The sequence below is a fragment of the Dermacentor albipictus genome, chromosome 9 (assembly GCF_038994185.2).
Source record: "Dermacentor albipictus isolate Rhodes 1998 colony chromosome 9, USDA_Dalb.pri_finalv2, whole genome shotgun sequence".
Taxonomy (NCBI): Eukaryota; Metazoa; Arthropoda; class Arachnida; order Ixodida; family Ixodidae; genus Dermacentor; species Dermacentor albipictus.
The window spans coordinates 15,261,300-15,285,739 of NC_091829.1; the positions used below are offsets into that span (position 1 = coordinate 15,261,300).

The 24,440-nt window shown below is 41.9% G+C and overlaps 2 protein-coding genes across 2 annotated transcripts; both read right to left on the minus strand.

The window, feature by feature from the left end:
* Positions 1-2: 2 nt before the first annotated feature.
* Positions 3-12,724, minus strand: LOC135903654 (uncharacterized). The gene is made up of 4 exons (XM_065433979.1): positions 12,552-12,724; positions 7,639-8,040; positions 5,493-5,859; positions 3-4,452 (listed from the first exon to the last, which is right to left on the minus strand). The coding sequence occupies exons 1-4, from the start codon at positions 12,554-12,556 to the stop codon at positions 3,718-3,720; spliced, it is 1,509 nt and encodes a 502-aa protein (XP_065290051.1). The 5' UTR covers positions 12,557-12,724; the 3' UTR covers positions 3-3,717.
* Positions 12,725-14,832: 2,108 nt separating this feature from the next.
* Positions 14,833-23,834, minus strand: mRpS35 (mitochondrial ribosomal protein S35). Its single transcript, XM_065433980.1, has 8 exons — positions 23,573-23,834; positions 22,542-22,618; positions 21,462-21,687; positions 20,484-20,623; positions 19,260-19,369; positions 18,461-18,530; positions 17,254-17,379; positions 14,833-15,228 (listed from the first exon to the last, which is right to left on the minus strand). The coding sequence occupies exons 1-8, from the start codon at positions 23,718-23,720 to the stop codon at positions 15,004-15,006; spliced, it is 1,122 nt and encodes a 373-aa protein (XP_065290052.1). The 5' UTR covers positions 23,721-23,834; the 3' UTR covers positions 14,833-15,003.
* Between the last annotated feature and the right edge of the window lie 606 nt (positions 23,835-24,440).

A 24,440-nucleotide genomic window follows, 5' to 3' on the forward strand; every position in this document is an offset into this window, starting at 1 on the left:
GCACAAGTGTGTAAACACATACATCTATTCAAAAGGCGCATCAATTTTTACGTAGAGTGCTTGTTTCAACGAAAACCAAAAAGGCACCATAAATCCTTCTTGCTAAAAGTGCATTAAAAGGCAGTTGATGCTATACATATGAGATTCATTCGGCATGAGAAACACAAAAGCATGAAAAGGCATGCGATTAAAAAAGTAAAAAACTTGGCAAAGTTGCAACAAATACGATATACACCGGATACAATACACATCATGACATAGACTTGGTTGTAGATCTGTACTCACTCTCTGCACAAACACTGGTATTAACACAGCTCCTCTACATCAGTAAGGCACTTTATAGAGCTCCAGGGCCACGGGTAAAAATATTTGCACTGTAGAAAAGAGTTAAAATAGCTGTCCAGGGCATCCATACAATTATGACTGAACAATCAAAAAGTGCACTATAAAAATCATTTCTGTTAGTGCGACCAAATAATGGCACATTGTCACATTGACTTTGTTCATGATATCACTCTGACAACTATAGTAAAAGATAAACTAATATGTAAAATTTTAGATTCTAACTCAATGCTGAGGCTGTATGGAGTCACCAGGATGGGTCTGCTGATGTAACAGATGACTTTACATTCTTTAACATGATGGAGAACTCAGAAACAAGAAAAAGACAGTGTTACACAGGAAGAACCACTAAAGTGGTTGAACAAGTGATGTCTCTGGAACCAAAGTTTCAACAAGGGAACTAGTTGGTACTTGTGACTTGAGAGTATGCAGACAAGGGAATATACACTTTTCTGTGAACGCAAACAAGCCCACCAGTTTGACAATGCCAGTTTACATGCGAAGATTATTTATTTTGTTCACCTCTACTCCTTGGAAGAATCAGTGCCCCCCTCCCCTTTATTTACATATATTTTTTTAATGTGAAAGTGTCAGATGGCCCATTTGTTTGTATTGTAATTATTTGTATTTTTTCTAGGCAAATCGCGATTGAGAAAATCATTCCTGATAGGGCTCGACCACAATCTAAAGTGCCCTGTGTCACCGGAATGTTACTTATGTCACCCTACTTGATGCAACCATTTATGCTCCTTCCCCACTGACGGTTGGGGAGAGCGAGTTACGCAACCATTGTGAAAGGAAAGGAGTTTTTGCCATGATGATGACATATCCCCTTGTCAAAAGGTTGGGTCCAGATACGTCCTTTTTTAACCACTGTTGATGAATTCAGAAAGAAATAAAGCAGCTGAAAAATTCACCCAGGCCAAGAAAGGCAAGAGTGAATTCATGGGCATGACAGGAAGGTAATGTCTCATCACATGCCTGTGTCAAGTTGTACAACCATGAGCGCAGAATGCTAGACACTGCAGTGACTAATAGACTGCCATCTTGGTTGAGCTTGAAGCTGCCGCTGTGGCATTAAGTTGAAGCTCTGTCTTGAGCCTAACTTTGGTTTTCCTGTTTGAACACATGGAGAATGGAGGACTTTTCCCCTTGCACAGCTGGCTTCACATAAGAATTTTGAAAAAACTTGGCATTTTACTTTTATCATTCTCTAAAGTTCATTTGCAACTAGATTTTTTAGAAGTTAGAATGATCTTTACCTAATAAGAGGCTCTTTTTGCTTTTTCTATGTATTGGCATGAATTGGCAAAACATCCTACATCCTTGCTTTTTCTTACAAATTGTGCACTCTTAGTGTTCTGTTCTGATGATGACTTCTTTCTCACAAACTTGCATTCTCATGTAGCACTCAAATTAGCACATATGAAAATGGAATTAAGGACTAAGCTTGTTGTCATAGCTGAGATACCATAAGTGGAGTGTGTGTTTAAAAAAGTTTGAGAAAAGCTTGATGTCTTGTCACTGTCTCAAGTCTCTAGCTGCACCAGGGCTATCAAATTCATTATCACAGAAAGCCTGACTGCAAATTCTATGACTCAGATAACATTGCAATAAGTTTCGAGCTTCTCTGTCACAAAGCCCGATTGGATGAAGGTAAGACTTCCTCACAGTGCTTTTAGACACCATTTTTGAAGCGCTACCCTAATGATAAGTTGCAGTGAGCAAAGTGACAAAGCATAACATTCCCTGCTTCTTAAAGGCCAAATGCAACAAAATGTTTGACTGCGTAAGAAGCCTCATTTGAGACAGCGTTGCTTTAAAGCAGACTCCATGCAAAACTTGAAATACAAGTGGGTGCCTCACAAGTAAGCTGGTGAAGGTACTTTTTTGATGAGTAAAAAGAATGTCACTGATTCTGAATGTTGACAATCAGCATGGCTCATTGGCATGACCTCCATGATTGTGTGGCATTTGTGGTATGCTGAACATCCTTGAGACTATAGTCTTATATTTGTGTCATATCTGCTAATCACCAGATGCACATGTCTGCTTAGGTGCTCTTTTACGGTTGTTAATAAGGAAATTAGACAGCTACCAGTCCTTCAGCTTTACCAAAATTGCTTTATATAGTTCTCACTTATTTATGAATTTAGCCAAAGTGAAATTTCATTGCAGTTGGCCTTTAAATAAAAAGCCTGGTCATTGACCAAGTCCAATTATAACTCTGGTGTTTCAGAATCCTCATGCAACCTTTGTTCACGATCTTACTAACGTGGGTACAATACTGGAACTGAAACAACAAAAGCACAAAATGGCTCTTTCTGCTGTTTCAGGTTCTGTGCAGAACTTTTGCTTGCTATCTTGTGAACAAGGGTTTTCTATGGAAGTGGGAAATGCAGTGGTGGAACAGCTGCACCTGTTACGTCAAGAGCGGTAATTTGGGCCTTCCTTCCCCAAAACGCCATTTTAGCGGGAAATTGCACCCAGTGAAGCATAAGAATGAGTCCCCTTCCCTTGATGCTGCCTTGGCAGTAAAACTGAAACCAAAACGTAAAACATGCCATCGTCGGCCATCATTATCATCTGGAGGTCAGTGGAGCGGCCAACGCCGTCGGTTCTCCACTCGCAGTTTTCTTGCTTTTGTTCGCATGTACTGGTGCTGTGCGGTCTTTTTGTATGTGTTGCGGATTGGTATTCCTCCTACCAGCATGGCATGTTCCATGGCACAGCTATACTTGGTGTATCAGCTAACGTTAGCCAAGCTGTTACAAGAGAGAGAGAGAGAGAAGAAGGACGGTGCAAGATACGATCATAACACCATAGGTCTTATAATCGTATCTTCCACCATACTTTTTTGTTCTTTTAGTTAACAGCTTGGCTAATGTTAGCTGGGACACCCTATAGATGTATGCTAAAAACCTGTAGAAGTCTTCGCTGTAACTTTAGTTTGGTTGCATGTGTACTTGGGCATCATCTTGTTGCTTGTTTCAAGCGTGCTGAATATGCAACACCTTATGCAAGTCTAAATCGTAGAAGCAGGGTTACAATGCAATATACGCACATGGGAAGCCATTCTATTGAAAATATTGAAACTGCTTCAGTAATATTCAGTCCGAATGCCTCTGTGATGCGCCTAAAGTTGGCTCCGCTACATCTGTTGACTATTTCGGTAAAAATTGAGATGATATCTGGTATATAGGTGCATTTTTGAACACTGTACCAAGACCTGTGTCAGAAGGTAAAATGGCTGTCCCACCACTAGAGACGTCGATAGTTTAATTTGACTTGGTTAGTGCCCAGCTTTTTGTCAAATTCTTAATTACGCCACTTCTGCATTGCAAAAGTTAGGTTAACCAGTAACTCTCAATGGCATCACCTTGTGCCCTCTTTTCCGACGTGAACAAGAAACTTTGTTCTCAGACCTTCCTTCGTTTCTCGCACTTTACTCATAAACTTGCTCTCCAGCTTCCACAACATCTTGTCCTTCACAGTAAAACGGAAATAGTCATCCTTACAGAGGACTTCCATTTCAAATGGGCACTTAGCCCTGTAGTGGTTTAACTGAACATCCTTCTTGTTCAAGAGGACAGTTCGCTGGAGCTTCCCATAGAGCGGGACCAGGGTGTAGTGATTAAACACGGCCAGGGAAGAGTTTGTGGTGAAGAAACTCTTCACCGCAAACCCTGGTCGTGTGAAGTTGGCTGACCTTGTAACACGGCTCAGGAACCAAGACCAGCTCTTTTCACGCTCGAAGTGGTCAAAAAAGTAGACATTGGGCACTGCCAAGGAGGCGTACGTTGCCAGCATGTTGGGTGATGCAGAGACGATGTCGTCAAGCAGCTTCTGCCACGTTGTGTGTCGGCGTGGCAGGACAACTTCGTCGATGTCAACAAGCAGGACAAACTCGTGGGTAGGGATGTGCCGGTAATAGCAGTCGTTGTAAGGGACCAGTTCATGCCGGCGCTTCTGCCAGGTGTTGTTGGCAAGGTAGTGCCTCCGCTTGGCTGGAATACGCGGCTCATCCAAACCTGGCAGCTGGATCCTTTCGAATTGGACCCGGCGAAACCGGCGGTAGTAACGTAAGATAAGGTCAACTTTAGGATGGACCTGCAAGTTAAAGTCCCAATTTAGCTCCTACTTTTTAAATGCTTCGGTGCACGAAAATTTTGATTATGAATTATTTGTGTACATCACAAGGCAGCTGTAGGAATCTTATAAAATACTGAATACTGATTGCAATATTATTTCATAAATAATTAGTCAATCATCACAACATTCTGTGCTTTTGAAATAGCAATGCAGCAGCCTTTGCATTCCATTATGGGAATGTAAGTCTTGTACCCACACCTCTTGGAGTACTCAGAACAACCCCCCCCTCCCCGCCTCTTTTACACGCCATGTGAAATTGCCATGCTGAAGATTATGAACGTTGAAATGGTTGTATTCTTGAACTAGCATTGAGTCAATTATGGACTAAAATAGGAGATACTATTTCTGCCATTTTGTGTACTCAATAGCTGTCATAAAATGTTTAGTTGTAAATGTAGCTTCTTGCACACTTAAACTGTTGTGTTCTTTGATGTTCTTGTACAAAGTATTGCAAAACCAGATAAAAGCTTGGCTTTGTCAATTGCTACAATGTCGTTTTCTTATAGGTGCTATAAATTCAATTCTGGATTTGTTCTGTAATTATCTAATGATAGCACTTCTGTATTACCTAAGTATTTTAAGAAACATATTGTAAGATAAGGTATAAAACTTTGTGCAAAACTCTTAAAAATGTATGAGGTCTACTTGAACACACAACATGAGCAATTTGTGTGAAGCAGCATGTGAAGCTAAAAATGTTCTGTGTTAACAAGTAGAAAGCTCACTTTTTTTAAAGAATATTTCTGAAGCAAAGTGAAAAAAAAGGTAGTCTTATTATTGCGGTATTACCCACATGTTACATACTATGGACTTTCAAGGTTTACAAGGTGCAGGATTTCTGAAAAGGCTGAATTTATCAAAACCTTGGCATGTAGCCCAGAATGCAAAGTTGCAGCCAGCAGCAGTATGTGTGACAAAATGTTGGATTCCATTAATTTTGATGCTACATGCCCAAACCAAGCATAATATGCACTTCTGTGCAAGACTGTGCATGTTACCTGAAAGATGTAGAAGAACACAGTGTCAGCACCTAGGAGGAACTGGAGCTCGAGCCATTCCACCAGTCTGGCAGAGATGTCTTCTGGAAAGTCCAGTCCCTTAACACACACCGCAATGCCCCGTTTTGGGTCCTTTTCGGGAGTTTTTGGAAGAGCCAAAGAATTGGGTGGACAGGCACATGGCTCGGCAACAAGTGAAACATTGGCCGGACCGCTGCCGAGAGGACTAGAGACATTGAATGGCACGGGACAGGAGAAGATGAAAGGCCGGTAGTAGTGGCCAGGTGACGTGTGCCCATCCCATGCTGGAACCCATATCTCAGTGCGATCAGACTCAACCACGATAGGATGTGGGAGCTCCTGGTACCTGCATGCAGGTCACAAGCGCAGAAACAGCATTCACTTTAATGCACCACTATGGCTGCAAGGCTAATCTCTCCATGTTCATAATATGATGGTTTCACCGCTGATTAAGTTGTTGCTATGGGCCAGTACCCAATAAAGTTGAAGGCTACAGTAGTTTAAAGGGGCCCCGAACCAACCCTCGGGCTTGGTGAATAAAGGCAGTCTGCAGATAGCGTACAGTGCTGTGAACATCTCAGCCAAATATTGCAGTCGTGCAAGGCTTGTGGAGTTCACAAGCGAAGCGTGAAGTCACATATTTCCCAAACACTATTTTCAACAGAAGCCTTCTCCTCACTCTTTTCTGGTTGCTATATTTCGTCATACAGCAAATTCCCATATGCAGCCGCTATTGGCCAATAACTGACATCAATAAGTAAGGGTGTTTGGATTAGTCCACTTTTCCTTACTTCTTACTGTCTATATTTATTGACTCAGTTTAATAAACAGGCTCAAGTAAGAAAAAAATCTGCATTTGAAAATTTTACAAGAATTACGTGCTTCCGGAAAAAGCCGACTATCGTCTGCTCACGTTCGGCCATGGCTGCACATGTATGAATTAAATTTGGGCCACTCTGCTTATCGGTGTTTGGTCATTTGGTCTCGCTAATTTCAGCTAATTTTGAACACTCAACTCGAACCACGCCAAACTCAAGGTCAGACCATACACACGCTTGCCGGCGCGCACTCACTCCTGGTCGCTTCTGGCTAGATGCCTTGGCAGACGTCACAGCTGTTGACAGTGCATCAACATGAGCAAGTTGGATGTGGCTACTATCCATCGGTCAAGCTGGTGCAGGACAAACTCAAACTGAACCATGTAGCACGAGTGCGAGTGCGCACTCCAGCCCTGTTGTGTTTGAAGCAAACGCTGCGCATACGTACTAGGATTGTATGTAGCTGTGGTATGCTACGTAGCTTAGATATCGTGGCTGCCACAGGGTGCCGTGATGAGCTCGCTTTCTGAAGGCAACCGCATATTGTGCATCGTAGGCACCACAATCAGAAACCATGCCATCTCCGTGAGCATCCAAAATCGAATTTGAACTGCGCGCCACGGCGACATTCAGTAAGCAGAGCGATGAGGACTTGCCCCGCTCCACAGTAGCCTTTGCAGTGCAAAACATTGAAGAAGCAACGTGAGCACCGGACCATAGGCAATCTTTGATTACCAATAACTCTGCTTCTGCTCAATGTATTGAAGTAGTTTTTGTAGCAAAGTATAACTGAAATAATCTATTTTAACTTTGAATGCATTTCTTGACTTCAATAAAAAGTGAATCCGGGCCCCTTTAATGGCAAAGCACTGCATGCATGATATGGAATATCTGTGTTTGGTTTTCATTTGCGGTAAGCTGTCGTGCAGTTTGCTTTCAATTCCATTTCTCTTATTATTTGTACATTTTATTTCAATGTAATGGTTAATTTCCTCTATGCTTTCTCTGGCTTCTTTGTCAATTTCTTCATATGGTTGTAAGTAACGAAAATCTTTGGTTACCCTTATTCTTCTCACTCATTTCTAAATTGCATCATATAACCACAAGAACAGCCTTGACAGTTACACAGCCACCAAGCATGAAGTAGAGGGCAACTGCACAAAATATCAAGTGACAAACAGCTGTTAGGCACCTAATGTAAAGGCTGGAATTGTGTTGCTATTTCGAATAAAACGTTAACTACATCTTGGAGCTAGGGGTCAACATTGCTTGTTGTACAAACACAATATGGCAGTAAAAGTGCTCACCACATCTGGCAGAAGAAGCGGAGAGAGTCTGCGTCCTCTGATTTGATGACACCAAGGAGCCTGACATAGTGCCGATTCTTTCCGCCATGCACCCACACCCGGGTGTCGTAGTGTGCCGAAAGCAGGTGCAGGTCGGGCACGCCTGGGATTCCTCCCTGCCATCCAGAAGCTGGCGTGAACTCAATGCGTGGGCACTGTGTAGTGTGCGTGTCGCAGAAGAATGTGTGCACTTCAGCTTCGCCTTCGTAGGCTAGCAGCACTGGAATTCTTCGGCGTGGTGATCGAACCAAACGTTCCTCAAACGATCGTGGGAGATAGATGAACAACACCAGCGCAAAGCCAACCAGTACCAGGAAGAGGGTGAGGATGCGCGGTGTTGGCAGGACCCTCCGCCAGCAGCCACTGGAAGACATTATCAAGACACTGCCTATGTGATCAAGCCTATCAAGCTACTTACATGTTACCATATTGTAATGCAGCACCTTGCCTGTCTCTGCTTTACCTTGTAAATTTTTATCCTGCCCCCCACCTCTTCCCCAATTTCTTTTCTACTGATACTCTAGACATATTTCAATCACTGATTAGGTAACGGCCCCATCATCTTTGAACTTCAGAGAATCTGGAAGGTGGATGTTCCCTGCAGTTCTTTTATTTATTTATTTTATTTATTTATTTATACATACTGCAGCCTCAATGGGGCTATTGCAGGAGTGGGATGAACAACAAACATACAACATTTATAAACAAGCTTGCATGAATTGTTTCAGTGGTAGCGAACGGATATTGCCAGGTAATGAATTCCAGACTTCAATTGGTGATAGAAAAAAATTGTGTTTAAAGGAATCAGTGTGGGCAAAAAAGGCGGAAATGTTTAGAGCATGGTGACTCCTCGTACATGAAGGTTTGGAAAAAGTCAAGTAGTTATCTAGAGAGGAGAGGCGAGGAGAATTGATTAACGTGAAGGAATTTTAGACATTCAAGTTTGCGATGCTCTGCAAGAGGAGCGAGACCAAGTAGGGGAAGAGAGTTTGACGGCAAAAATTCCTTGTCATATCTCCTACAAACAAAAGGCACTGCCTTTTTTTTTGCACTGATACTAGTTTTTTGACGTCGCAGTGCTTGTATGAATTCCATACAACGCATCCATATTCTAGGATGTGGCCAATGAGGGTTTTATAGGTAAGTTTAGTTTCTTGAGGAGCAAGACGCAGCATGCGATGTAAGTAACCTAGTCTTTCAAGGGCCTTGTTACAGGTGGCATCAATGTGTTTCGACCATGACAAATCATGTGTTAGTAGGATACCTAAATACTTGAATTCGAAGACCCTATTTAAAGTAATATTGTTAAAGGCATAGGCAAAGAAGGAAGGGGATGAGCATCATGTAAAGGACATGGAAACAGTTTTGGAAAAGTTGATATTCATTTGCCATGCTTTGGACTAGCTACAGAAGTCAGCAAAACAATTGTTAGGGACAACATGATCAGTAGGAGATTTAATTGTATGATGTGAAACACAATCATCTGCAAAAAGGCATATTTTAACTGAGATGTGTAGGGGGAGATCATTAATATAAAGCAGGAATAAAAGGGGACTCAGTACTGAGCCTTGGGGAAACCCTGATGAAACAGTCATCAAGGGTGAGTTAATAGAGTTGAAACATACATGCTGTGAATGCTGGGAAAGAAAGTCCGGTATCCAGCCAACCAAAGATGCATTCTTTAGTATAGCGAACAGCTTGTGCATAAGATTAGGGTGTGAGACAGTGTCGAAGGCCTTTGCACAGTCTATAAAAACAGCATCAATCTGGTCACCTATATCTAAAGAGCTGCTGATGTCGTGAACGAATTCTGTCGGTTATGTTATAGTGCTAAGGCCACCTCTAAAACCATGCTGGAATGTGCATAAAATTTTTTTAGCTTCAAGAAATTCCATAACGTGTTCGAGTAATTTACATGAATGTGCAGTTAAGGAGATTGGCCTATAGTTAGATAACAATTGAACATTACCTGACTTAAATAAGGGCGAAATTGAAGCAAGTTTCCATGAGGGAGGAACGGTGGCGGTTGAGAGATTTTCTAAAGATAATTTTTACATATTTGCTGCACCAAAGAGAGTATCGAACGAGAAAAACCATCTGGATACCATCGAGACCACCTGACTTCTTGGTGTCTAAGTTTAGGATTAAGTTAAGCACACCCTCAGTAGACAGTGATATATCGTCGATTGGAGGGTATGGTTCGGAATCAAAAACAGGGGTTACAGAGTTATCAGTCGTAAAGACAGAGTGGAAGTAGCTGCTAAAAGAAGAAGCTGTTGTCTGCGAATCAGAAATTACAACATTGTTCATTAATAATGTGTCCGAGAATGACTCGGGTGGCAGGACAGCTTTCCAAAATTTTGGGGGATTAGCCAGCATTAATTTCGGCAAGGTTACCTTGTAATAAAACTCTTTTGCAGCAACCATTTTATAATAGAGTTCCTTTTTAGCGCTATGGAATCGCAGGAGTTTTGTTGAGTCACCAGAGCGTTTCGACCGACGTAATCTGGCCACACGACGTGATAAATGCAAGAGGTCCCTAGTCATCCAAGGAGCTTCAGTGTTTGTTTTCTTTGTTTTTAAAGAAATAAAAAGGTTGATACACTTACCGACAAGATTTTTGAAGAAACTTGTCAAAGTATTAGTATCACTAGTGGTACTTGTTATTTCAAACTCATCAAAAGAATTGCATAGGGCATCTGTTATTGCCATATCATCAGCAAGGTTGAAGTCAGGAAATGTGCGGTAGATATAGCGGGATTTAGGGACGATGCCAGGAACTGTAACACAGCATTATGGTCAGATATTCCATCAATCACATCGCATTCGGAACCAGCATTAAAAAGAGATGTAGTAAGAAAGACAAGATCAAGGATGGAGGTTTGCCGAGTGAAATCCTGAATGATCTGGTGCAGACCACAGGAATGTGGACAGACTCCCGCCGGGCAGCTACTTCGTGTCCAGTTACTTTCATAGAAGACCAATCAACACCAGGAGCATTAAAATTGCCCATGCAGATAATGTTGGATGAAGAAGTATTGTGACGATGCAAAAATTCACTAAGTGAAAATTGGCATTCCATTAGAATGTGCTATGTCAGTACTGTAGAGTCCTGCACACTTCCCACCACCAACTCCCCGTTTTTTTCACACACATTTTTTTTCACTAAAGCTGCTGTGCTTACATCACGACAGGAATGCAAAGAATGGCCACAGGTCACAGGTGCAGATAAATGTTTAAAATTTATTTGTTAAAAATAAAACTGCATAACTACCTGTAGTTTTCTTTGTGAACCAGAGCACTGTTTTTCATTGTAGAACAAACACAGAGGGGAATGTTTTGGGGGAGGACTCGGGCAGCTCACCTTCTCTAGAGCTTTTCATGCATGCAGTCTGTGTTGCCTGCATTTGTGGCTCGACCGTACTATTTAATTTGTAAGCACACAGGGGACTTGTTGCCACTTTAGAAGCGGCAGCACATTTATTGCGGCTTTCACTCTGGTTCATCATGAGTGTTTGAAATGTACTAGCTAGGCGGCCGCATTTTATCACATTTAGTACATAAGCTTAAGTGTAGTAGGAATGATGTATTGCTTTATAAGTGTGCTTCTGCAATGTGTTTTCACACTGTAGCTGCAAGGAGAGTTCTGCAATGGTTTTTGTGGGGCATCATGGCCGATATCAAATGTAAATTCAACGCAATGTGTGCTGGATGGAGCCCTGAATTTGCTTTGAAACGTAATGATCTATGATTATTAAAAAATGTTACCTTGTGTATATTGCACTTGGATATACAACTTATATGCAGATTTTTTTAAACAAGCAATCCGTAGCTTTTGCTTCTCACGTTGCATTATACCAGCTTTACATAGGAGGTCAGCCAGGAGTTTGCACGGCTGCGAGAGTGGAAGGCAAACGTGTTGCTGCAATGCCGCCTGTGTGGGAGCCATCACTCAGAACAGCCAGCCACAACCGCACTTGAATGCAGCAGTGAGTAAGCCAACTGACTCCTCGTACTTCAGAAGGGTGTGAGAACTCGCTTTTAGAGCTATGCTGTCTTTAATGTATCAGTTGTCAGATGGGCATACATCTGTGAAGGAATTTTTTATTTTAATTTTACGACGATTATTTTTTGTGACTACTTGCCGTTTGCGGTACGGATTCAGAACAGCGCGCGTTTCTTTGTTCAGTCTTTTCGTGCAGACCAGGTGCGCTGTCGGGTTTTTGTACAAAAATAAATTTGTGCTGTTTTCCTGCCAGTCACCCTATGGAATTCAAACGAACAGAAGCGGTTTCGAGGCGGTATGAACCGTTATTTTTATGCTCCGGCGAACTGAAACGAAAGCCGTAACAACAACAACAAAAAATTCGGGTCGGCACTCTGATCATGAGCAGCAAGCGCTCGAAATCAAGGTAATGAGAAAACACTTGTACGTTGACAAGTTTGTCGTGGACACGGACTGTCAGTCATTTTCACGAGGACCACGCACTTGAATTCATTCTCGAGGCGCAATCGCACGTGCATAATATTAACATAGCATTTGGTCAAGTCGGCACTTTGCCGTATGGGCGTTGGGATGTTTAAATTCGGGCAAACTTTTTTACGAAGAGTACTCTACGGCGTCAGCTTACTAAAACTTTGTCATGTCCGAAACATCTCTTTACCGTGAATTTTGCGCTCCCCTCCTTGTTCGAGCGAGTGACTTTGCTTGTTACTGTAAGTCATTCACGAGCAAATGCGTGATCATTGGCGTGATATGTAGCGCAAGTGCAAACGCTGCTAGACTCCCTACGACTTGAGCAGAAGTGCGGCCCCGTGGTACCCCGCAGGCCGTTTCGAGAATAAATCGAGAGAGATCTGTAGTTTGTACTAACCTCATCTCGGTTCCATTAAGTTCCGTTCACAACATTTCACGCCGCTGCGACTGGTTGGCATTCACATCACGCCTGACACCGCCTGGTGCAAGGCCATAAAGCGATGTAGACAAGAATTTTTGACTTAGAGCGCGGCCATGCGCGGCCATGACGGTTGCCCCGGTTGCCTGAACAAATTTTATACCACGCCAACAAAAGGTTCTCGCACACCACGAGTATTTTTACGTCAGAAGTAACAACGAAACTACCCTAACTACAGTTAAAACTAACTTATGTGCACTTTTCTCGTCTGGTTTCTTTAATGTTGTATTATTGAGCAAATTAGTTTACCAGCCGCGGCATCGACGGCGCACTACTGGACGCGCAGTTTGTATTTTCTTTTGTTTCTTATTTTCTTGCGTTAATTGAAGCTCCGAACCGTCTAAACGGTAGCAACAATACCGACAAGCATCAGGTGGACCTAAAAATAGTACTGTAATGCTTGTTTTTACGAATCAATTTCGGTTTTGTCATTTAGGAGGTGGACGCAGTGGACGCGTCGCTTTGTTCCTGCGGTCGTTGCGGCTGCTACTCTTCACGCTGAAAACGCTTAGAAAAATCGTGTTTATAATTTTTTTTAAATATAAACAATATTGTCATAGTTCGTTATAGCCACACAACTAGCAAATTTTGCTGTTGTGACTATATGTTTGCCAACCTTCAATCTTGCTGACTGTCATCATTTGAGGTGCGAGAAGCGTGTGGTAGTACCTACATCTTCAAAAAATATGTGTCAGCACTCCTTTAAAAAGGTTGTAGGTGCCCTGTGGCTAAAAAACATGCGGTTAAAATGTTCTCTTCACGGATGCTTCCGAGTCATTTGTGTTATTTTGGGCAAAAGAATAATGCTTGATAAGATTTGCAGTACTTGTGCTGCACATGCCATAAAGAGCACCTATATTTGAAAATTTTCTCTTTAACATTACTTGAAGGGCTCTCACAAATATCTTGCAGCACAGTTTTGACTATATGTGCAGAGGGATGAAAGCATGCTTCTTCCAAATAAGCGAGATACACATGAATTTTTCGCTAATCATTAAACTTTGCAGGCTACAAAGCACCCTAACTATTAGTGGAGACAATGCAGATTTATACGAAGCCGACAACGTTTGAATTTTATTGAGTGCACCCAAAGATGGCTTATTGGTGCTTTGGAGTTGATATGCACATCCTGTGGAGTGTACTTGTCAGCAAGCATTTGTGCAGTTTAATTAGTTGTAGGCTTGACATATTGAACATACAGGACTTACGGAAGACAACATGGGCGCTGTGTGTGGGTGCAGGAAAGGAAAGAACAGCGGCCATGTTGCCGTCTTCCTTAAGTTCCGTTTATCTGTGCTGTTTGTCCAATATGACGATGTTCGATCAAATAGCCCAAATTACACTCTAAGAACAGTTTACACCCTTTGGCGTGCCCCTTCTGCCACACAACGATAATCGTCATCTGCCTTGATGCGTTTCCTTTCTTTAACGCTGCGAACCCAGAACTTTCCAGTAATGAACGGCACACGCATTATCAGAAGGGGCACTCCAAAGGGTGTAAACTGTTCTATGCTGATAACGCGTGTGCCATTTGTTACTGGAAAGTACCGGGCTCGCAGCTTCAAAAAGGAAACGCATCAAGGCAGATGACGATTATTGTTGTGTGGCAGAAGGGGCACGCCAAAGGGTGTAAACTATTCTTAGTGTAGCACTCTTGTAGACATGAGTTTGCTTCTGGATGCAACATTAAAAAAGTAGAGTGAAAGTAGCAGCAGCAGCAAAACGCAAATGACCTTTCCACTTTCTTGGCTTTTAATTTTTTTGTTATACGAAGGTCTTGGACCTCAATATCCTTGAAAATGTAATCGCAAGCATCAAAGTGCCAAGCATACTTTACTAAGTACTGCTATTACTAATCTACTGCTATTATGCCGCTGTATCTGGGCTATTCAGAGACTAGCAACATAACAGACTACTGAGTGAGCAGGAGTGAGTGTCAAAACATAGCAGCGTCCTGCTCCCACAAGTCCACCTCCTGCGTCATGACACATAAACCTTATAAGAAACGAAACCAAAACTGGTTCGTTGAATAGTTGTAGCAAATCACTTAGGATGCTCCCTGAAATGCAAGTATTTTTTCTAGGGTCTCCGAGTGTCATTATTTAACGCAAATAATGAAAAGCTTAAAATGCCATTTTTAGTACTCCTTAAAGGGCCATGCAAGTCTTTAAGAAAACCAGTCAATTCTTGACAAGAAATGTAACAACTCAAAATATTTTATTATTCTACATTGACAAGCAGCAGTGCTCAGACAGATTTTTGAGAGCTGACCTCGGATACCAAGCACTGGATCTTTTAGAGTGCAGCTCCTTTACTATGCCATTTGAAAGCCTTGCAGCCACATTTGACTGAAAATGTCCACGCACACAGCTCACGATGCATGCACTTCTCCTGCCAGTGGACTGAGCTCGGTGTGCTTCAAGCCTAACAGCGAACACACGGAGCGTTTGTACTTGTCCCATGACTGCAGGCTTTCTCCTCCATTGTGAATCTCACACACAGCCTCTGCGTAGTCCTTCACTTGAGTGACACCCTTTACATCGTCATCTGTGCATTCTGGTGGCAGGTGCTGCACGTGGGGGTGAGTAATTTCCTCCTGTAAAAGAGAAACACCGTTCTGCTGCAGGTCTGAAACATTCATGAGGAAGGTTTACCTCGCAGCCAACTCAAATTTCCCCATTCGTATTGTATGTGTAAAAATGCAGAAATGCTTTTATAAGACAGCTAAATGACTGATTTGATGAAATTTGTTACACTTGAGAAAGTTATAGCTAGTGTAATAAGCAGACATTTTATTTAGGGCGTAGAATTTTGTGATAAGGATTAATGTAATTGGAGCACGAAGTTAACAAATCCATAACCCAGCACCGACATAGATATTGCAGTTCTGTAAACTGCATCTGTTAGAGCACCTAAAGGGGGCAAATTTGATACATGAATTTACAGCTTGCATGAAATTGTTATACTGCTTATGAGGGTTTCGTAAAAGTACTACTCACAAATTAGCGGTATAATATCGGAGCAGAGTATAGCACGTACATCAATTTTGTTTGCTTTAGATGTATTATTAGGTGCGGTTGGCAAAATAGTGATATAGTTTTTGATTGCTGAAGTACAGAGTTGTAAACTTGACACCAGAGTTATTTATTTTTTTTCTCCCAGTTTTGCAATATTCAACTTTTTTTTTGTTGACAGCCTAAATAAAAACTCTGCTTTCTACAGTCCCTATATTTTAACTTTTTTTTTAAAGTACAATAAGCCTTATCAAATTTGGCGCAGATGCTGCTGCATATTGTAGATTTCTTTTTTTCCCATGCATTTAGAAGGGAGCACCCAAGCTAAAGCTTCCCGTTGATGGGGAATTCGTTCAGCAAGAAATGGGATGTTATATTGTGTATGCCAGTAAGCTAAGGCTCCTTATCAAAGTGCACACTAAAGAGTAGTAGTGGCACAATTTTTTTAAAAATTGCAGAAATGCTACCACAAGCTTTTTGCACATAGAAGGATAACATTTAGCAAGTATGAAGGTTGGAAGACACTTAAGGTACAGCAGGCCCTGCTTACATGGAACTTAAAGGGACAGAAAAAAAAAAGAAAGTTGTTTTATTTCAGAAGTGTTAAGCGTATAATTTGCTTGCATCACTGCTCCCCCCCCCATACACACACACACAAGCGTCACTGCTTTGTGTGTGTGTGGGGGTGGGGGGGGGATAGCACAGCTTTTTACTCTCAAGGCATTCATTCATGTGCTCTCATTTTTCAACTGTCACCATCACGATGCACCAAGGAAGGCAAAAAATCGGCAACATGAACATTGCAAAGCAGCTGCCAACAGCGCAACTGGCCGGTGGATTAGATTTTTTTTACTATTTGGCATAACCAATTGAAATGTTTGTAGAACTACTCCTGTTCATATGAGGTACAACAGCTGAAAAGGAAGGTGCATTGTCGGTTTCAGTTTCATTTAACCGGAGTTCACAAATTCCATCCTATAAGTTTCTTAGCATTGTTTTTACGGGTAGTCAACCAAAGTGGGTACCCCTGTCCTGCTTATGCAGCATTTCTGCTTAAGTGAGTTTAATTTATTCAGAGTCTACCATAACTTAACTCGACATTAAAGTTTCATGTTTCAAAATTACAACACCGACATTGTTGTGGCATCATGTAGTAATTAGGCTAGGTATGATGACTGTGTTCATAGAATACAGCAAGAGGGCTGTATCCGTCTTCCCACTGTTGTTGTGTGTTGCATTTCTTGCATTAAATGCTGTATAGTTAAGGGCAGTAGAACCTGTGATGCATGAACCGTTGTTTAGAAGGATGAATAAGCTTGGTATCAGGAATCTAATCTTGCACTTGTAGTTGCACCTCAATATAATGAATTATTGGATATAGCAAAACAAATTTGAAATGTTTCTTGCTGATATTAACATGTGTAATGAATATATGCTCATTATGCATATCATATATAATGAAGGCATTTTCGTGTTGGATGCAACTTCATTAAACCCGGTTCTACTGTATTAGCAAGAGAAAAATAAGTTCCCACTGTTTTGCTGCCGCACATGACAAGTGACTTGCTATGGTTGCATGCTGCGGCTAACGATGACAAGAGCCTTACCTGGCCAGCCAGTGACTGCTGCATACGTCTGACAAAACCAACTGCATTAGTTTCTGACCGGCTCTTCTCCCAAAAGAAGCACTCCATGTCAGACTCGGCCTTGTCTGCTTCCCAAGGCTCTGTGTTCTGGGTTTGAAAGAGGAGGGGGCTTTGAGTTGATCATGCGAGCAAGTAACATAGCCTCTGGTGTAAGCATCAAAGTCCTTGTTAAGCGTTTCACGTTTCATAGGCTCTGAATGGTTCCACATTACTTAAACAACTTCAGAGATAAGCCTTTGCATTTGCGTTACATTTGTGTCATGTTTCTTCCTCTCGGCATGAAGCAAACAATTGAAAACTGAGATGCAAGGCAGCTTGTTCATCTGTACATTTCGGTATCTGAAGGCAGAAAGCATTGCTGCACTGTTACTTCATGTGTATGAAAATGCATACAAATGTGAATGACTTCTTCAAGGAAAAATTTTGCACTAAACAGTATTAGGAGTGCATCAATGCAGTTATGTCCTACACTGATGCCACTACTATATTTCTACCAATATTAAAACAACACCGTGCTTCCACTGTGGCATTTATACAATTTAGAAGTTTAAGTAAGACATATATTGGCATTATTTGGGCAAGTTGAAACATGATCTAACAAAGGATTTGCACATGCACACCTGCTTCAGTCAGGCACAATGTTTATTCCTTTTAGGGCTGTAGTGGTGGTGCTGCCAGTAGGCACAGTGCTTTCTCGCAAACAGTGGTGCTGATGTGCCCCATAGCTTGGTCTACCATGTGTGAAGAACTAGTTTATAATATTGGAGATTTAGCTTGTCCCTAAACATATTACCATTTCAGGAATATCAGGTTATCGGAGAAGTTTTTGGCAGGAACATATTGTGATGCACAGTTTTAATCAGAGAGCACACAAAGCTAATACTGCACTGAGCTATCATACTTTGATGTAAAGGGTCAGTAGAGACGTAATCATTAATACGCAGTCCTTTCATGATTTTCCTTCAATAGTAACACTCAAACAACACAAAAATGTTTCGAATACATTGCAGTTAGACAATGTGTCACAAGTTATCGCTGCCAGCATTGCTAATGCCATTCATGGCTCCAGTAACCTGGCAATCTGTAAACAGTAATAAGCCCACGGACAAGCTAAAACTCTATTTTAAAAATGATGGACATGGCAAATTACAAGATTATATACACTCACCCAAGATTCGTGGTACACGGCAGTAAGAAGGTAATGGGCATAGTCATAGTTCTGTTTCTTCAGTGGACACCTAGGGCACAGCAGAAAGAATGGTAAAAAAAAAAAAACTATGCACGAAATGGAAACAGCTATGTTGGCACATAATATAGTATATGCATGGTCAAAAGTGGCTTTGCAATATACAGATATCACAATTTTTCATGCAGTGACAATTTTGGCTGCAGTATAGAAGCAGAGCACATCTGCAAGACTCCTGCAGATTTGCTTTCCTCTTACGCCGACGTCTGCAGTTGTAGACACATAAGTGCCACATGCTGGCAATGCATTAAAACTCGGACAGCCAATTTCTGTGTGTGTTCATCCCCAGTACGAGGATGTCAGTGTGAAACTGTGGGTGCCCTCCTGTACACAATCAACAATGGCTTAGATGACTGCAAAGTAAAGTGTAGCTTATAGCATATTTGGCTAGCTGTTTGACTACTTTGCTAGTGCCAGTCAGGCCGTACAAGACTGCTTTAGGAATGTATTAAAAGATTAAGCGGGTAAAATAGTGTTAGTCATGCTTCATTATTGCCACTTCAGCCCACTTGCGTTCACAGTAAAGCTTAGCTGCTGTTTTACATGCTCCTTGAAACACTGCCAGAGCGCTCTGCGACTGCCATCTAAATGAACCTTTAGTAAACATAAACAGCTTGTCACTGTAATGACAGCAGATGGAAAATTAGTAATGTTGCTGTTGACACATCTAGAAATGTGTACCATGCAAGAAATCAAGCAGTTTCAAGCCTATGTGACTTGCCTGTCGGTGACAATAGTGAGGACATCAGTAGCGGGGTCATAGCGGTCACCAGCCAACCGAAGGAGCTTATCTCTTGCATGATAGTCAAGCTCCAAGTTTGACAGTTTTACCTGAAGAGGCACAATATATGTAAAAAAGGTGCGCAATGGATGTCCAGAAGCATGTCATGAACGCAATGAGATATGGTACATTGCAATGCCTATAATAAAGCCGAATTTCATATGCACCTTTTGTTACTAAGATGTTTGTAGCACAGGTACATGGGGAAGAAAAAGGAATAGTCAAGACAGAGTGCTACCTTCCAACAGAATTTTATTCATAGGAACAGCTATTTAGGTATATATTTCCACAACCACATGTCACATGCATGCTTGCATGGCCTTCTAAGGAATTCAAACTCTTTATCACAAAAAACACAGTCTGACCGAAGTCTTAAAATCAAATCAGCTTCAATCATTTTGCGTGTCAGCCTGCTGTGGTCCTTGCTTACAAAGATACATGCATTAAATGACTGCTTATAATCACGGCTGTGGCAATTATGCATGAGCCAGCCATCATGTGCATTCTTAATGTGATCTCCATGTTATCCGAGGTTGTCATTGATACAGTGACCTGTGTGACCTATGTACTGCTTCCCACATGGTAGAGATATCTTATACAGAGTGTTACAGAAACAGCCAAGGAACTGCACATCTTAATGATGGCATACGAAGAAGCCCAAATTGTAATGATGGTCATCTTTCATTAGCAACCAGCAACTCCTCTCACTAAAAAGGTAACATGAATTGTCATGCTTTTGCTTATGCCATTTTATGTGCTAAAAGATATGTACTTGTGTTTGAGATGGCCATTATAGCAGCATACTTAGCAAAATCTGCTGTTTTTGCTGTATATATACGCTCAGAAAGTGCAGTGGTTGGTTTTTTATTAGTGTCCAGCATGACGTGTACTAGATGGTAATGCATCAAATGTCTTTTTTTTTCTTTCTCTTTATTCTGTCAGCTTACACAAGAAACATCATAATTCCCATTCTTTGAATCAAAAGCGCCGCAACTTTTCTCTATCGTTGAAGATTTTCATGCAAAATGCACAATAGCACATTAAGGCCCCAGAATCTGAACATGTCAGAAAGAGGGGGATGGGGGAGGGGTGAACAGGACTCCAGGAGTCTAAGTGAGTGAAAATGCAAAAAGGCATGATAGATAAATGCATGCTGTGTCATACCCTCAGCGTAACAATCCTGGACCTGGGGTCTCTGATCGACGGGCTGGCATGGCAATAGTCACTGTCAATCACTTCCACTGGGAAATGTTCTTCACACTTTTCATCAGTCTCCAGACCAGCTGGCCATGGGGTGCAAAATTCTGTGCGAAGATAATTTACGATAACTAAAAAGGATGCTGACCACAGGTTAAAAAAAAAAAATGGAGGAAACATATTTTGGCTCTTTTGATGGGGAGGGCTCTCAATGAAATCGAGAGCACAATAAACAAAGCTATATGGGTTTCAAGGCATGACATAAACAATGAGCATGTATGTGAGGAAAAGTTTTATCATCTCGATAAAGCATGCATTCTGTAGTTTGGATGATCAGTGATTCCAGGTGATGTCTAGAAGCCAAGTTTATTTCCATTTTTAGCAAATCTGCATTATCTCAGTCAATTGGGCTCCTCTTATCTTCCGTGTGTTTTACTAGAATGTTGGAGCTGATTCTTTTCTTTCTTAGATCATTAATATGCTGCTTTATGCTAGAAATTTTCTGTTTCGCTAGTATACAGGGTGTCTACAGGGTGTTTACTTCGAAACTTGGCACAGAAATCAACAGGCTTGAAGTGCTTTAGAACAGCTTGTTGGGCCTTATCTTCAAACATGCCTTGCAGAATGACAACAAAGCTGCCTTCCTTATCTGCTTCCATAATGGACAGCCCACCTTCCCTAAAAAAAATGAGCCACTCGGCTTGTTTGGTGGTGGACAGGATAATATCTGCAACATCTTTCATGTAATAAATACATCATGCTTTGCAACATAGAAGTATGAGACAGTGTTACATGACTATATCTTCCTTCAATGTGTGATGGACATCTTTTTGGTCACGAATGCAAGCAGTTGGAGAAGTCTTTCTTTAGCCTTCATAGTGTCGCCTGCTACATGTGAAACATGACTTTGAGAAGGTTTGGAACTGTCAGGTGAGGCATACTCACGCCGGAGGACCTTGGCATGCTTGGAGAGATGAGCGGGTGTCAGGTGAAGGAAGTTGGGCACTTTCATGAGCTCCAAGTTGGCATACTTGCCCGGTGGTGCCCCCTTCTGACGGTAACCCTGACGCAGCGGCAGCGGCACCACTGAAGGGCGAAAGGACTGTGCTGTGGGCCACACGCTCGGCCAGTCTTGGTCCACGGGCATGCGCTCACTACGTGGTTGCGGAACCTGTTCAGAGAGTGTGTTCCAATGAACTGAACACACAAGCAGCAGGAGCCACGTGTGTGTACGTGCAATTTTTCTAGCTACAATTGGAGGCCTATAGCGCATCGCAGCGGTACACATCTATGCTGCTGTTTGGCATTGTTGTGTTGCAAACACCTAACCATGTCGGCAACTTGATAGAAATCATAACTAGTAAAGGCACACGGTGAAACTAATCATGAGCATTGGCATTCTATTTGTTAACGTAAATATCAGACGGGATTACTCCACGTAGTACAAATACTATATTTCTGCACAGTCACATGTTTCTGCACTTTGTAATTCAGTGCAATTAACTGGCACACTTCAGTTATGCTTTCACACACAGTAAACGGGTGGAGCATGTGGAACTGATGCAAGGAAAGAATTGACTGGTGCAAGTAATTTTTACATTAAACTCTCATGAATCACACAATGTTTATTATACTAAGAAACATTTGTTCTTTATGTGACATTTGACTTTTGCCTGTTCCAGTTCCTTAATTTGTGATTAGTAGATTAAATATATGTGAAGTCACTAAGAGGTACGGCAAATCGTTAGGAAAATGAGTCTACAACTTCCTTACAAAAGCCAGATGCACAGTTTCAAATTTGTAGTCCAGCACATTTCCATATGAATGTTGAGCATGACTAGTTTGGCAAAGCTCATGAACCAACGCAAACAGGAACTGCCGAATGTAACATCACAAAGATGTGCAGTGCTGCTGTTACATTCGGCGTAAGCAAAACAACAATAAGCAGTATCTGTGATTTTTGTTTACGAACACGCAATTAATCGCCAATCTTGTCAATTATTGATGAAGTAAAGATGAGCTCACATCAAACTTGATTTCCGGCCGTTTTTGTTTCGGCGGTTCTTTTTGCTTGTAGAGATCCAGCTTTCGAAACTTCGGATCTGCAAAGAACAGCAGCATAACAATAAATGTACACCGTACTGATTCACCTCACACGAGTTCCTCTGCAATGCCGATAATGTAACTTGCACTGTACTTGTCCTACAGCTGCCGGTAATTCAAGATGCTGGGCATGTATGAATCTGCCAGACAAAGTGCTGTGTGGCACTTTTATGGCAAAGTGCGTTGTTGGTAGATTTTGTACATGTTGTACACAGAATAACAAGTAGGACAGGTTGCTCAATTACCACTGATATTTAGGGGGGAGGGGGTGACGCGTCACGTGACAATGTACACAGGTACACAGTATGTGAGCACAATAAAGGCTAACTATAAACAAAATTTTATTAATGAAGCATGTCGATCACATCGATATGTTTCACTTTGACGTATTACGATAAATATTCTGTATTGATTACACTCGGTGAACGTTGGCCATCACTTTGCGCATGCTGAGAGTCTGAAGTGTGCACATATTTTGAAGTGATGTTTTCCAACAAAGATCAGTTGAGTAATTGAGGGCTTGTTCTGTGTTCTTCCGCGTCTCTTATTTTGTGGTCGTTCGGTATAACGAAGATTACGCTCCTGCCTAGGCGTTTGTATGTTACGAAAGTACCATGGTATAAGGCATTCAAAACGAAGTGACCCGTAACTTAGTGTAAAGCAAACGTTAAAGCTGTATTGTGCGAGTGATCCAAAGAAATCAAGACCAAGAATGCAAAGATAACCAAACAATATTTTTATACCCGATAGGCGTGACCGGCTCCCTCAGAGCAAGCATCGTTCGCTCTACCAAGGCGAGCAGAAGCAACGACTCCGGCTATGTATTCCACCTTGATTTACTTTGTAAAGGAATGAAAAGTTTACTCTGGCAGCAGCCTTGTGGAACTCAACGCCGGTCATATTGGCGATCGAAGGTGGCGGCCAGCAGAAAGCATATCAGACAGTCTGCTCACCTTCTTCGAGGTTCGTCGCGTCCGATTTGTCTTCAGCAGACACGAAGGACGACATCCTTCGGGCTACTGCCCTGTTTGATGTGGGCGGAAGTATTCTAACGCAGTTATGCACATCGCGAAGCACTGCGATGCTTCGTGCCGGCGGCATATCGACTGCAAAAATATAGTGTGCTTGTACACTGCAGCAAAAGCAAACCGCAAGAGAAAGTCGCACACACGCGCGAAGCACGCCGAAACTATGAATCCCGCTATGACGTAAGGCTTGCCCAGCGACAAGGCTCCAATACGGCTGTCGCACCGCTGCGAGTAAAGCGGCGCTAGCTGTCTGCTACAATAAAGTTATCAATAAAGGAGCGCTGGCGTCTGCAGCGATATAGTAAGAGGCGATCGCAAGATTGGTGGGAGAAAAGTGGGAAAACGAAAAAAAAAAAAACTTAGACGTACAAAAGCAAAGTTCACAATAGGGGGGTCAGGAAATTTGGTTGTGGATGTTCACCGTGTTTTTGTTTTCTTTTTTTAACCTAGCTAAAACATCAAACAGTATAATTGCAAGGGCTTGGTGGCGCCACCCACCGCCCCATTCCAAAGGGGACGCTCATAACATCCATCCACCCATATGGCTGAGGTGTTGCCGCAGTTATCGTCTGCTACAGTTAAGTCTAGTACTCTAGGGGATTGCGTCTTAGGCGATTTACTTTCATTTCGATGCGGAATGTATAGCAGGTTAGCGTCAAACGCAATAACTCCAAAACATGCATAATTTTCATTATCCGCGCTCTTCTTTACATCAGAAGGGAAACGACAACAACAAAGGAGAAGCTATTTTCAAGAGTTTATGTCACCTAAAGCTAAGAAATGAACGTCTGGA

Excerpts from the sequence above, each read along its gene's own strand:
- LOC135903654 (XM_065433979.1), bottom strand. Across the intron at positions 5,860-7,638 it reads CGCTTCTTCTGCCAGATGTG|GTACCAGGAGCTCCCACATC; the intron begins GTGAGCACTTTT and ends ACCTGCATGCAG. Across the intron at positions 4,453-5,492 it reads TGTTCTTCTACATCTTTCAG|GTCCATCCTAAAGTTGACCT; the intron begins GTAACATGCACA and ends TTTAACTTGCAG.
- mRpS35 (XM_065433980.1), bottom strand. The coding sequence starts at position 23,720 with ATGCCGCCGGCACGAAGCATCGCAGTGCTTCGCGATGTGCATAACTGC. Across the intron at positions 22,619-23,572 it reads CGCGACGAACCTCGAAGAAG|ATCCGAAGTTTCGAAAGCTG; the intron begins GTGAGCAGACTG and ends TGTTCTTTGCAG. Across the intron at positions 19,370-20,483 it reads CCAGGATTGTTACGCTGAGG|GTAAAACTGTCAAACTTGGA; the intron begins GTATGACACAGC and ends GTGCCTCTTCAG.